General features: G+C 51.1%; 1 protein-coding gene and 1 long non-coding RNA gene across 2 annotated transcripts; one reads left to right on the top strand and one right to left on the bottom strand.

Moving 5' to 3' along the window:
* Positions 1-1,819: 1,819 nt before the first annotated feature.
* On the bottom strand, positions 1,820-2,448 carry LOC125122800 (uncharacterized). Its single transcript, XR_007133905.1, has 2 exons — positions 2,391-2,448; positions 1,820-1,869 (listed from the first exon to the last, which is right to left on the bottom strand). It is a non-coding gene; the product is annotated as an uncharacterized LOC125122800 (long non-coding RNA).
* Positions 2,449-2,567: 119 nt separating this feature from the next.
* On the top strand, positions 2,568-5,800 carry NXT1 (nuclear transport factor 2 like export factor 1). Its single transcript, XM_047771584.1, has 2 exons — positions 2,568-2,904; positions 5,179-5,800. The coding sequence occupies exon 2, from the start codon at positions 5,223-5,225 to the stop codon at positions 5,643-5,645; it is 423 nt and encodes a 140-aa protein (XP_047627540.1). The 5' UTR covers positions 2,568-2,904; positions 5,179-5,222; the 3' UTR covers positions 5,646-5,800.
* The last annotated feature ends 7,891 nt before the right edge of the window (positions 5,801-13,691 follow it).

Genomic DNA, 13,691 nt, shown 5'->3' with positions numbered 1-13,691 from the left:
GCTCTCTCTCTCCCTGGTCACATGGCTTTCCACCTCACACCTCCCCTCTGGGCTCATGGCCACACCTCAGCTCCTAAGCATATGGGCCTCCTTTCTTCCTGTCTCCCCAGAATCTCCCCAAAAGTCAGGTCCTAAGTGACCTCCCAGAAATGCAGCCCCATCTAGCAGCAGCTCGGATGACTCCTTTAAGGCAGAGAAAAAAAATAGCATGTTTTGTTTTAGCAGCCGCTATTGGAGGCACAACTGGCCAGCCATCACTGTAGACCCGCGAGTTGATCAGTTCCAAGTCACACAGCAAACAAACACTGTTAGTTGTGACACCAGAGAAGTGCAGTGACAACGGGGAAAACTCAGCCTGGTGTTCACAGACCCCAAGATGCCTACATAAGGCCAGTCTTGAGAGCTGCCAGCAGCTCTGCATGTCTGACCACCTGCGTCCTTCCTCCCTGGACAGACTCCACTCAGCAAATGGGCCACTGGCTTCACAGCTGCTCTAGCTGGGCTCATCTTCCAGACGGTGCCCATGTGATTTGGTGACAAATCCTACCAATTTGTCAGTACATTTGTCCCAAGTTACAAAGCCAGTTTGGGGAAGGATCCTTGGCAAACAAAGAAGTTGCTGTCAATGGAAAATGTCAAAGCACACTAACGTCCCCTGAATGGTTGCTGTGTGGTCAGCCCTGGGCTAAGCACTGACCACACCCTGTACCATTCACTCGCTCCTCACGTCAACCAGAGGAAATGATGGTATTACTTTCTCTCCTCTATAGATGAGGCCCTGAGTTTCAGGGGAGGTTAACTCACACACTCTGCTAGTGCACTAAGCCCTGCCAGATAACTTACAAGTGTTTTCTGCTTATGCTCAATTTTAAATAGTAATAATAATGTAAAAAGAGAATGTACTGGCTTTTAGAAAGCTCAAACTTCAAGGTTGATTTGGTTCCCGATACAGTTATCAAAGGCTTGATCTCTCCCCATCTCTCTTGTCTACCTCGTCACACAAGGGCTCCCTCCTCAGGGTGGCAAAATGGCTGCAGCAGCACCATCCACACATCACATGTCCAGAAGGAGAAATAGCATCTTTCCCCCAGTCCCCTGGCAAACTCCTTTTCTAGGTTCAGTGGCCCTAACTGGGCATTCTACTACCCCAGAATTGGGCGCTTAGAGCCAAAGGTGTCTCTAACCTCCCAACTCAAGCACCACAGCTGCAGTAAAAAACCAGGCTTGCTTCCAAGAGGAGAGGGTTAACTGATAGAGAAGAGTCATTACAACTAGAATGTTATGGAGCAATGAGTTGAACCCAGGACTGTCTGTTAATTCAAACAATATTTATTGGCATTCCCGTCGTGTCACAGCAGAAACAAATTTGACTAGGAACCATGAGGTTTCGGGTTCGATCTCTGGCCTTACTCAATGGGTTAAAGATCTGGCACTGGCGTGAACTGTGGTGTAGGTCACACACACAGGGGGCTCGGATCTGCTGTTGCTGTGGCTCTGGCCTAGGCCTGCGGCTACAGCTCGGATTAGACCCTTAGCCCTGGGAACCTCCATATGCTTTGGGTGTGGCCCTAAAAAGACAAAAAGACAAAAAACAAAAAATCCCAGTATTTATTGAGCTCTTGCTGTGGGTCAGAAACAATTTGCTGGTGACACAAATCTAGAAGTTTCCTGCCCTCTCACTCTCCTGCTGCTGACTCTGCTGCCTCTCAGGGTTAAAGCCTTGCGTTTTCGAAGAACTCAGAGCAGGATAAATGCCCTCCTAAACATCTTTTCTAGCTCTGAAGGCGTTCTGTGACTCCAAGCTGTCTTTTAATTTGTATCTCTCCGTCTCCTCGTCTATACAATCAGGAATGATGATTATATCTCCGCCTAAGGTATGAGAATGAAATGAAAAGGGCTTATATGAGAAACAAAGAAACTCAAAAGCAGCAGGACATCCAATCCAGGGGTCATAGGAGAGGTCAACTCCTGTTTTCATTCCAGTCATACGGTCATTCAGAGTTTTGTACATTAAACTCCATTTTCACTGGCTCGGGCTTTGTAAAGACATTGCAGAGTGAATACCACTCCAAAAGTGTTAGTTCAGTTCACGCTTTTTACTCAGCCTGCATTTTATTTTTTTATAATCCAAATGATTGACTACTTAAGTGGGAGGTCACCTATGCTGTAGAGCACCCCCCCCCCGCCCCAGTTTCTAAACTTGTCCTGACACCTGAAAGCAAGGGTCCTCTTAGGAAAACAGGCAAAGGTGCGCGTTAGGTAAGCTGACCATAGGGACGCCGGGAAAACGCAGAGGCACTAGTAAACCTCACCTGTCTAGCGGCCTCTGCGCAGCCGCGAGACAGCCCCGCCCCCAGTGCCGGAGACCCCAATCAGGGGCCTCATCTAACCTTGCGCCGGAGTCAGTGATCCGGGTGAACCAATTAAGGCTCAAGTGCGGATTTGCTGTGGTCTTCTGGGAAAGCGCCTCTCCCGGAAGCCTCGAGGCCTCGAGCCACACCTGGGCGCGGCTTTCCGGCCCCGCCGTCCCACTGGCTGATACAGCTGCCCGTCACAGGGAGGGGCGGGGCCGGGAGCTCGCGTCTGCGCCGACCTGGCTGGCAGCGCGCGGGAATCCGCGGAGGCGCGGACGAGACCCGGCAGGTCCCGGGAGGAAGGGGCTCGGAGGGGGAGGCTCTTACCGGCCCCCTCAAGCAAGCGGCGGAGGAGCGCGGAGACTCGGCAGGCCGGGCCAGACCATCAGGGGGGCCCCCGCGGAGCCGCGGCCCGCGTGACCAGAGCCGCCCACGCCGACCCCAGCTGACTGAGGCCCCCGCTGACTGGGGTCATATCTCCACGCTGACTGGCGCCGACCAGGGCCGCCGCCCCGCTGCCCCTGCCGCTCAGGTAGTTGCCCCCGCTCAGGTAGGTGTCTTCCGTGCCGGTAGGTGCCCCCCCTACCCTCTGCCCCCGCATTGTGGGGATGCAGGCTGGTCCTACCGCGAGACTTAAGCAGGTTACAGCCCCGCAGGAATGACTCTCTTCCTGCAGACCCTCCAGGTGGGCGGCAGGTTGAGCTGTGTCCGCGGAGGCAGGGGACCCAGGTACCGGGGAATCGCGTAGAAGCCGGGTGAGGGGGAGTCCAGCGAGGGAGACAGGCCTGTGGGGGCGGGGCGGGGGACGGATTATAAACTAGCCCTCGGGAAACGAGTGCCCACACATTTGACCCCAGAAAGGCAGGAGTCAGTGAGAGGACAGCACCGTCCCAACGTCGTGTTCTTAGATGACAGATGGGGGTGTGCCCACGCGGACCCTCATCCACACCTAAGTATTCTTTTCTCATTAGCGAAGTTGTTACAGTAACGCCTCGTCCATTCTGGGGACCATTGAAAGACGTGGTGCAATGTTAAGCGCTAGAAAATAGGAGCTACAAATGAGTGTTTGCAGAGCCGGACTTGAGATCCTTAGGAGGGGCGGCAGAACCCGCGTGGGCGCCTGGCCCCCAGGCCCCTTTCTGGAGGGATCTATCTCCAGCCTCGCCAGTTCTGTCCTGGAGGCTCAGGCCTCCACCTTCCTTAGCTCTTAAGCGTTCCTGACTTCTTCCCAGCCCTACTTGGGGTCTTTTATCTATTGCATAAGCTGATTTTTCTTTTTTTTTTTTTTTGCTTTTTAGGGCTACACCTGCATCATATGGAGGTTCCCAGGCTAGGGTTTGAATCAGAGCTGTAGCCGCCGGCCTACACCACAGCCACAACAACGCAGGATCCAAGCCATGTCTGCAACCTACACCACAGCTCACACAACACCAGATCCTCAACCCACTGATCAAGGCCAGGGATGGAACCTGCACCCTCACAGTTCCTAGTCGGATTTGTTTCCGCTGTTCCACTGCACCATGATGGGAACTCCTGATTTTTTTTTTAAGTTAAGGTGTTTGAAACAAAAAAATATTCAATATTTAAGTTTGTAAATCTAAACATATTCACTATCTTGGTAGTGTTGTCCTCTGTTTGATTTTTGTGTAGTGAAATGTTTTAATCATGCCAAAAAAGAACAGAACAGTTGTACCATGCCCCGAAAAAAAGCAAATAATAATTTTTCCTTATGCTTTTGGACTGGTTTTTGTTGTTGTTTTTGTTGTTCCTTTTGGCGGGGGACAGCAGCAGTTGGCAGTGGAAGTTCCCGGGCCAGGGATCAAACCCATGCCACAGCAGTAGCCAGAGCCACAGCAGTGATCCCTAACCCACTGAGCCACCAGGGAACTCAAAGATGTTTCTAATAATGGGTAGCTATATTGCCGGGCACTTTTTTTCTTTTTCTTTTTTTATTTTTTTAAGCCATTCTCACAGCATGCAGAGGTTTCTGGGCCAGGGATCGAACCTGAGTCAGTGACAACTCTGAATCCTTAACTGCTAGGCAACCAGGGAATTTGCTCTGGACTGTTTATAAAGGAAGTTGAGATTTTGGCTTCAGCCGAAATTCTTTTTTGCTGCCACCACCCCTTCGCCCTGCACCTCATAGAATCTCCGTCTGGCCCCTGCCTACCTTCATTAGCACTCAGGGCTTCCCTGTGCTCCTAGGATCTGCACGTCCTCCCTCATTCCAGTCAGCACCAGCTTCGCTCCTCAGTGCCCAACATGAGGACTGTGGCCACCATAGCGGTCCTGTTCAGTCCTCGTAGCATTTGTTCTCTTACGAAACCTGCCTTCTCCTCGCTCCCCAGGCCCTGTGGCTGAGCTCATGCTAGATGGCCCCAGACTCATCATCTGAGCTGTGCTGGCTGGCTGGCCTTAATTGGGCCTCTCTTCCCTTCCTGGGGTGCACTGTCTTTACGGGGTACACTGCTTCCCTGCTTCTCCAGGGCAGCCACACCTGTTCCTCTCTGCCAGGATAAAGCAGCCTTCCATAGTCAGATGGACTGTAGCTTATAAAATGAGTTCATTAGAATTCATAGTAATAGCTGCCACCTCTGAATGTGTGGGTCTCGGGCTTTTTCTGTCAGCGTGCGGTGTACACTGCTTTGTCTGTTCCTACATTCAGTTACGCACAGTAACTTTAAAATGAGCAAACTGAGGCGCAGTAAGACTAGGCATCGGCACCAGTGTCGCCTGGAATCCTCTCCACCGTATATATTTGTTCTGCCACCAGCAGAGGACGCTGGCACTCACACAGGCTCTCTTCGACCTTCCTGCCCCACAGCCTGGCTCCCCCAAGAACAGGAGGCACCTGGGCGGAGGCCGGAGATGGCATCTGTGGACTTCAAGACCTACGTGGACCAGGCCTGCCGCGCAGCCGAGGAGTTTGTGAACGTGTACTACAGCACCATGGACAAGCGGCGGAGGTTGCTGTCCCGCCTGTACACAGGCACTGCCACCCTGGTGTGGAACGGCAATGCCGTTTCGGGACAAGAATCCTTGAGTGAGTTTTTTGAGATGTTGCCTTCCAGCGAGTTCCAGATCAACGTGGTAGACTGCCAGCCCGTCCACGACGACGCCACACCGAGCCAGACCACTGTCCTCGTGGTCATCTGTGGGACGGTGAAGTTTGAGGGCAACAAGCAGCGGGACTTCAACCAGAACTTCATCCTGACGGCCCAGGCCTCACCCAGCAACGCGGTATGGAAGATCGCCAGTGATTGCTTCCGCTTCCAGGACTGGGCCTGCTAGGGCGCTGGGAGCCCACCTGAGGCCAAGGGCCCTCCTGGGCACACGCTTGTTTGTCATAGCTGCCTTTTCAAAGTAGTGAAATTCTCTATTTTTCTACTTGCCCAGTGGAGACCCTGGTTCTGGAAACTGATGATTAAAAAAATAATACGAATGTTGCTTTTTTCCCTTTGCCCAGTATGTTTGGTAGGTTTTGGGTAGGGAGGTGGAGGGGAAGGAGGGTTACAGGCAGCAAGCTCGGAAGGCCCTGCGGAGGCTGAGGTCCAGGGCCTTCCCCAGGAGCAGGTGTGCGCACAGGCGTCCCAGAGGTGGGCTCACGGCCTGCTCACACCAGAACCCCTTGGGACACTGAAAATGACCAGGCCACACATCTTGGGCCAACTGCTCCTGAGTCTCAGGATGGGGCTGTTCACTGGCATTTCACAGGAGCAGCCCAGCCCTTCGTATCCAATTCCCTTTAGCACATCAGAACCCCTGACACCTCAGCCCCTCTGCGGAGAGTCAGGTGGATGAGGGCTGGTGAAACACCAAGGCTGGAGCTGATAACTGCTTATAAAACAAGGCGGCTGCCGCGACTGCTTCTGCACAAAGAGCAGAAGAGAACTGCTTTTAAGAGGAAGAAGTATGGGCATGGGAAGGAGGGTATCAAATTAGGTGCTGGTTTTACTGATCCCGAGGACCAACTCTAACTGCATTTCTCCAAAGTAAAGAAGGATTAGAAAGCTAGAAGTTTCCATCATCTTCTGGTGTGTAGATGAGATCTTGCGGACACATGGCTTCCAGGTAAAGCTGAGAGACAGGTGTGCTAGGGGGTGGGTTAGGACCAGGATGGGGGACCCTTGAGGGGAAAGAGGTGCCCATGTGCAGACTGCACAGATGGCTGTTTCCTCTTAGTTCTCCTCCTCAGCCTTGCTGAGCACCCAAGGCTGCTCCCAGCTCAATGACAGCTGGGCCGGATATGAGATAAAGTCCTCACATCAAAAGCCCATTTTTCCTCTGTCCTGCTGCCTGGGAAGCAGCTGTGGTGGCCGGACCACTGGCTTTGGCACAATGGGGCCAGGAGGATGGCTTGGCTGTCCCCTCAAGGTAGGTTTGTGCTGAGCTGGATGGAGCCTGGGTTCCTGGTGACCACATGGACCTCTAGAATAGCCCTACGTGGCTACCCACAGACTAATTACCTGAGAAAGAAAGCCATTTTTTAAACTATTAGCAGTTGGGGATGGTAACAAAATCTCAAGTGAGAAAGGAGATTTAGATGTGGGTGTGTCATGGGGACCTTGCCCTCAAGCTGCTTGTAATCCAGTTAGGGCAAGACTTAGAAATGTCAGTTCAGGGAGTTCCCATTGTCGCTCAGTGGTTAAAGAATTTGACTAGGAACCATGAGGTTGCAGGTTCCATCCCTGGCCTTGCTCAGTGGGTTAAGGATCCAGCGTTGCTGTGAGCTGTGATGTAGGTTGCAGATATGGCTCAGATCCCGCGTTGCTGTGGCTCTGGCATAGGCCAGCAGCTGCAGCTCCGATTAGACCCCTAGCCTGGGAACTTCCATGTGCCAAGGGAGTGGCTCTAGAAAAGGCAAAAAGACAAAAAAAGAAAAAAAAGAAATGGTCAGTTCAATACATTCAGCTTCACAGCCGTTTAGAGAGTGGTCTGGCCAGTGGTAGAGATCCTGGCAATACACGGGTGAGATAGGACTGAGGTTCCCAGCTGAGGTGTGGACTGGGCTCCTGGAGCACTGTTCCTCGGGGCCAGAGAGGGGTGTCAGACCACTCAGGATGGCTGTTCTGTGCTCTACGTCACCTGCCCCTACTCACACAAATGTACTTGTCCCTGGTCCCCTGCCCCTTTGGCCACACTGGCCTCACTTGCTGGTTTATCTAAAGGAAGCATGCCCTCCTGATGGTCGTTAACCCATGGGCTTGAGGGACATGGTTTCTCTGGTAACAGATGAGCCCACCTGCCCTCAATCCCCCCTATAAATGGTAGCCTCTCTCCCCCAGCCAGCGTGACACTGTGCCTGTCCATTGTCTGTCACAGCGGGTGTCGCTCCCAGACCTGGCTTCAGACATGTAAGGTTCCCCTGCTCTTTTAACTAATGGTGTCTCTATTACTGTCTCAGGGCTCTTGAGTCTTGCAGCCGAGCAACTTCAGGGCTTGCAGGCCTGTGGGCGCAGCCCAACAGACGGTTAGTGCAGGGACTGGTTTGGAGGGAGGTGTTGCTGGACTTCGGGCCTCAAGGTCCTGTCCTTAGGGGGTGACGTGGGTGCCACCTTCCTCACCTCAGGCCTGGGTAGAGGGTACAGGTCCCATAGGGCCCCCAGAGCTGGACGTGACCCTCCCCCCTGGAGGTTTCAGGGCAGCAGCTGTAGGCGTCCCTGTACACAGCAAGCCTGGCTACATTTCACCATGTCCCCTGCCTCTAGCCTAGAGAGAAGGGGCCTCAGCAGGACCTGCTGGGCTTGGCAGGAGACCCCACTGGACACAGCCTACAAGGACCTCCAGGCCAGGGCTGGTCCACCTGGGATTTCTGAGCAGGGTGGGTGTTGCTGCCATGGCAGGAAGGATCTCACCCCCTGACAGCAAATGGCCCCGACCCTGGGGACTAGATGGAGAGCTGGCGGGACAGAAGGATGGTGGCGGCTGCATGGCAGCAGCCTGCACAAGGGGCAAACCCTGGTCAGTGTCCCGGGCCAAGTCAGGCCTGAGTAGGGAGCCCAGCCTGGGAGGAGGTATCTCAGGTGCCAGGCAATTGGGCCTCCATGGTCATTGGGGCTGAGTCTCCAGGGAAGCAAGAGTCCCCCAGAGCAGGAGGCCTGTTCTGCAAGGCCAGATCTCAGCAGTGCTGGGAGCCTCAGAAAACCCATTCTAGTGACCCACAAAAGATCCCAGGTTCAGAGATGGCCAACTCCTCTGTTACCCTCTAAGACTCATGGCTAAGAAACTCAGGGGTGATGGAGGTGGGCAGGGAGCTGGCTGAAGGAAGGTCCTGGCCTGGTTTGCTGAGGACTGGGGGTTCCTAGATGGGACTTTCAATGCTAAGATCAAGAAAGTCCCAGAAGATCTGGAACTAGTCGGTTACCCTACTTTCAGCCCCCCCAAAACCCCAAATAGCACGGTGGCCCCTGGAAATAGGGAAGGAGGGTACTGGGGGTGGGGCCAGTGGTGCTAAGAGCAGGGGGCCATCAGGCTGTCTGCCAAGCCTGGTGGTCGGTCCCTGCTGTCCTGGGGCAGAACTAAAGCAGAAGAAAGCTGGTCCAGAGATGGGTGGCTGAGAACTCAGAAATGGAGTGTGGCCAGGCCCAGGAGTCAGAGGGGACACAAGCCCCTTCTTAGCTGAATGTGTCTCAGGGGCAGGGTTAACATGAAGTTCAGACCCCTGCTGCCATCTCCTAAGGAGAGAATTTCTCCTGCCTGTCAGGAGGCAAGGCGACAGGCCTTGTTCCTCAACTCCTGAAGAACATCAGTGTTGCCAGTCTCAGGTCCTCTCCCCACCACTCGAAGATTCCACACTTGAAAGGCAAATGTTGATAGAAATGGGAAATGTTGCTTTAATCAGAAAGCTGGCAATCTGGGGAGAAGGCAGACTCATGTTCCAGAAAACTACCTCTGAAGACTCTGCTTGGCCATGAAAGTTTTTACAGGGAAAAGGGGGAAGTGATCTCAGTTCATCATTGAGATGAGGGTCAGAGTCATAGCCGTCCCCTGCTGTGTGCAGGCCTGCTGACTCCTTGTGATCTTTTTTTAGATGCTGTCCTGTTTGTGAAATTCCTGAAGTGGGAGGCTGGGGAAGACGTCTAGGCATCTGTTAATTGCTTATTCTTTTCTACTTCTTTATTCTACAGAAAGAACCAACAGGTTAGGCAAGGCTTTGTGTGATCAAAAGATTTGAAGATGGGCTTGGGCAGGAGATGAATAGAGCATGGGGGCACCGGGTTTAAGGTTAGTGACAATACAGCTTTGCTAAAGTGACAAGGAAGGTGCCCTGCTGAGGGTGGTTTCCTGCAAAGAGCGCTTTCCTGCCAAAAGCTGCTTATATCAGGCCCTCATCTGCTTCCTCCTTGAAAGAGGCACAACATGAGTTTGAAAGTGCTCTGGGAAAGCCACCCCAGAGTAAATGCAGATGCGGCTTAGATCCAGATGTGAAGACATGTCCTGTCTCCTCTCTGCCATCCTGCTCACAGCCTTGCACTTTTTTGTCACCTCCCACTTCAGAGAGGAAGGTGAGCCAGGGTCAGTCGGCTTATTTTCCATGACTCACATGAAGTGTGGACACTGTCTTCTGACAGGCGGGTGGGAGGAAGAGGCTAAGACTTCCACCTGAATCTCCTGCTCCAGCCTGAAGGCGAGCTATTCCCCTTTCTAAGGCATGGTGGGCATTTGTGCCCGCTTCCATGCCGCAGGCCCAGCCATGGAAACTGGGCCCCTCTTGTCCCATCAGGTGTCCCCCACCCCAAACACTCCCCCAACCCCCACCTGTCCCAAACACACAAGCCTATTGTGCTTTTATTCAGAAATTCAGAACCAAGGCCTTCTACAGGGCAGAGAGAAAACAAGGTGGTTAAAAGGGAACGAAACGTTACATGAGCAGACAGGCTGCTAGTGCTCAGGCACGCACTTCATAGCAGGTGCTTAGCAGGCCACCTCACCAGGAAGACCTGCAAACCCTGTGGAGGGTGTTCCTGAATCCCCAGCAACCTCCAACCCTGAGCATGCTGGGGAAACTCCCATCGGAGTGGTCGGACCAGGGAGCCTTCAAAATGAAGGTCTGGTGGGCGGCCCTCAAATATCACTGTCCCACGGACAAGAACCGATTCTCATCTGGAGGTTCGGGGCGGCAGTGGGTCACAGTGACATAGGAATGAGCAGGAAGGGAGCTAGGTGAAAATGTCGCACGGGGCCTCCTGCCCACAACAGCATGGCCTTCTCCACGGACCCTATGCCGGGCAGTAAACGTGGACAAGCCAGCGGCCCTGCACACTGGCATGTGGCGTTTCTTGAACTACAATGAAGATACAGTCTCAGGGATAGACAAGGCAGCCTCCATCCAGAGCTGCAAACCTGGGAAGAGGCAGGACCGCAGTCTTCGAAAATTGACCCCATGTGGAATTCTCAGCAGCCGCGACCCCGTCCAGGTCACCGGTCTCTGCGAGGCCGCCCGGTGGGCTACGGAAGGCTGAGATGCCCCAATTTCAGGCCCCGCAGCCCCCAGGCGGAGGTCTGAAAGCCTAAGCTGCCTCCACAACTTAGCAGTGGAGCACTTTCCTGTGCTTACGGGCTGCACGCAAGGCTATCGACGTCATCACTCGGCGACAGCCCAGGACCAATTGGAAGGCTGTGTGACAGCCAATGGGTGGTGAGTGCTTCGGAACCTGGGGAGGGGCGGGCGGAGGTAGGCAGCTTCTGTGTTCCTCTTGAAGCAGTTTAGAATTTGTTGTAGGTGGTGACTCCTGGTCTCCTGGTCTGGTTTTGTTTGCTTTTTTTTTTTTTAAAGAAATTCTAAGATGTTTCTAATAATATTCTAAGATGTTTCTAAATTCTAAGATGTTTCTAACAATATTGCCAGCCCTTCCCCTTTTTTTCCATACCTATGGCATGTGGAGGTTCCCATGCCATGGATGGACTCTCGCCATAGCGACAACACCAGATCCTCAACTGCTAGGCTACCAGGGAACTCCTATAGCTTTGCTTTTAAAGCAGATCATTTCCTGATTAAACCAGCATACCTTCTTTACATTATAATATGGTGAGCATTCCAAGAAATTCAGTGATTTTCCAGATATATTGAAGTATAATTGACAAAATTATTTATCTTTAAAGAGTATGTGGTGATTTAATAAACGTATGCATTGTGGAATGATTACCACAAGCTCCATTAAACATTCTTTAAAATGTTATTTTAATAACTGCATAATAAACCAGTGCATGGATGTATTATAAATGATTCAGTCCTTCTTGTGGGCAAGCCGGCTGTTCCCAAATTTTCACTAGTATTACTTCAAAATTGTTCACTCCCTCTTCCTTCCTTAGGATGACTTCAGGGCCTGTTACATGGAGATAAATATCTATTCTAACCACCCCGAGATGGCATTTCTCACAGCAAATTCTGCATCACAGGTTATTGTTTAACCTCTGGTCAATTTGTGGCATTCATTTGTTTATCCTTTTTGTAGTATTCCCTTGTCTCCTCTTTGTCACATGCATATGCATATGTGAATATTCCCCTGTATCCACTATGTGTATGCGTTTGTAAGTTGTCTGTGTTCTTTGCTAGCTTTGCATTGAGCTGTTGGTGTTTTCCTTGTTGATTTCTATAGCTTCTTTCAATAACCCAATGTAATTTCCACTTTGTAACCTGATCACATAGCATATCTAAAGAGAACTGAAGGAGTTCCCGTGGTGGTGCAGCGGAAACAAATCTGACTAGGAACCATGAGGTTGCGGGTTCAATCCCTGGCCTTGCTCAGCGGGTTAAGGATCCAGCGTTGCCGTGAGCTGTGGTGTAGGTTGCAGACGTGGCTTGGATCTGGCATTTCTATGGCTGTGGTATAGGCCAGCAGTTACAGCTCTGATTAGACCCCTAGCCTGGGAACCTCCATATGCTGTGGGTGTGGCCCTAAAAAGCAAAAAAAAAAAAAAAAAAAAAAAGACAAAAAAAAATTTAAAGGGAACTGAAGATAAAATCTTTAACAATCTATCCACTTGGTCAATCGCTAAAGCTATTATGATCCCAACTAAAGAAGTCCTTTCAGCACTGAACACTAACTTGGATAGAACACAGAATCCTGGCTGCTCTTTTCCATGTATTCATGCTTCTGTGTCTACATGGATTTCTTCCTTCTAAATACTTCCTGTGTTCTTTTAAACTCTTAGGATCTTTGATAGTGACAAGTTAAGATTGAAGCAATGTTACAAGGTTTTATTTGAAATTGTCCTATAAAAAGTGGTACATCACTTATTTTGACAATCTGTTGAAAGTTTATTTCAAAGCATTTGTGGCCAGATTAAATTTACACAAATATGAGGCTCATGATACGACTATATGTGTATTATGATTTAATGGAATCTGAACTCTTTCAAAAAATAAGGTGCTATTCTTTTGTATATTTCCCACCTCCTATCATGAATTATCATATATATAGGCTTTTCTTGCAGCCATTTTATTTGGGCTCATATCTTGAAGACTGAGGACTACGTTTTTTGAAACTATGGAGAGGTCTGATAAATTGAACATCATGCTAGAGACACTAAGACACTGTGAGAAAATCCCTTACTTAAAACTGTTTCAGTCCACTGGTGAGGAATGTGCGTGTGGGAATGGAAAATGGTGCAACTGCCGTAGAAGACAGATGGGGGGTTCCTCAAAAAGTTAAATACAGAATTGCCACATGATCCAGCAATTCAAGCTCTAGATACATCCCCAAAAGAAATGAACGCAGGGACTCAGATACTTGTAATCCAGTAGAAAGTCATTATGTTTATACTGGTGTACAAATATATATAGTGTATGTTATCACACACAAAGATTCAGTCCAGAACCACTGGAATATGAGTATGACCATCTTTAGGACTCTGGTCTGCACAGAGCACTGCTGTGGAGATTCAGTCCTGGCTCCCAAATTGCTGTTATCTTGGGTACGTTGCAGTTTTAAAATGGCAAATGACTGTTTCCCAACTCCTTCCTTTTTGGTGCTTAGAGCCCCACCTCCAATTCCCTAAACATCTCCAGGGGCCTGGAAATCATGAACATGTCTGAGCTTATGGTGTGAGACTTTGTCCTGGTCAGGGAGCTGGGCTGGCTTCTGGGGAGGAGACAGCTGAGTGGAGATGAATTAACTGGGGGAAAGAGGGAGGATCTGAACAGGATGTGCAAACGGCCTGAGGAGGGAAGGATTCGGCACCCAGCAGGCCTGTGCCCAGGAGGGTGCCGAGATGAGATGGCCATGATGCAATCAGGCAGGAGGGCCAAGTCCCTGGGGTTTTGCAAGAAGTTGCCCCACCTCCACTCAATGTCTTAGAAACCACACTTCTCAGTGTTGACTTATGGATTCATGC

The sequence above is a fragment of the Phacochoerus africanus genome, chromosome 3, assembly GCF_016906955.1.
Source record: "Phacochoerus africanus isolate WHEZ1 chromosome 3, ROS_Pafr_v1, whole genome shotgun sequence".
In the NCBI taxonomy this organism is placed as follows: domain Eukaryota; kingdom Metazoa; phylum Chordata; class Mammalia; order Artiodactyla; family Suidae; genus Phacochoerus; species Phacochoerus africanus.
This window is presented reverse-complemented; position numbering and strand designations above follow the sequence as displayed.

Bases quoted from the DNA above. Each gene is read 5' to 3' on its own strand.
- NXT1 (XM_047771584.1), top strand. From the start codon at position 5,223: ATGGCATCTGTGGACTTCAAGACCTACGTGGACCAGGCCTGCCGCGCA.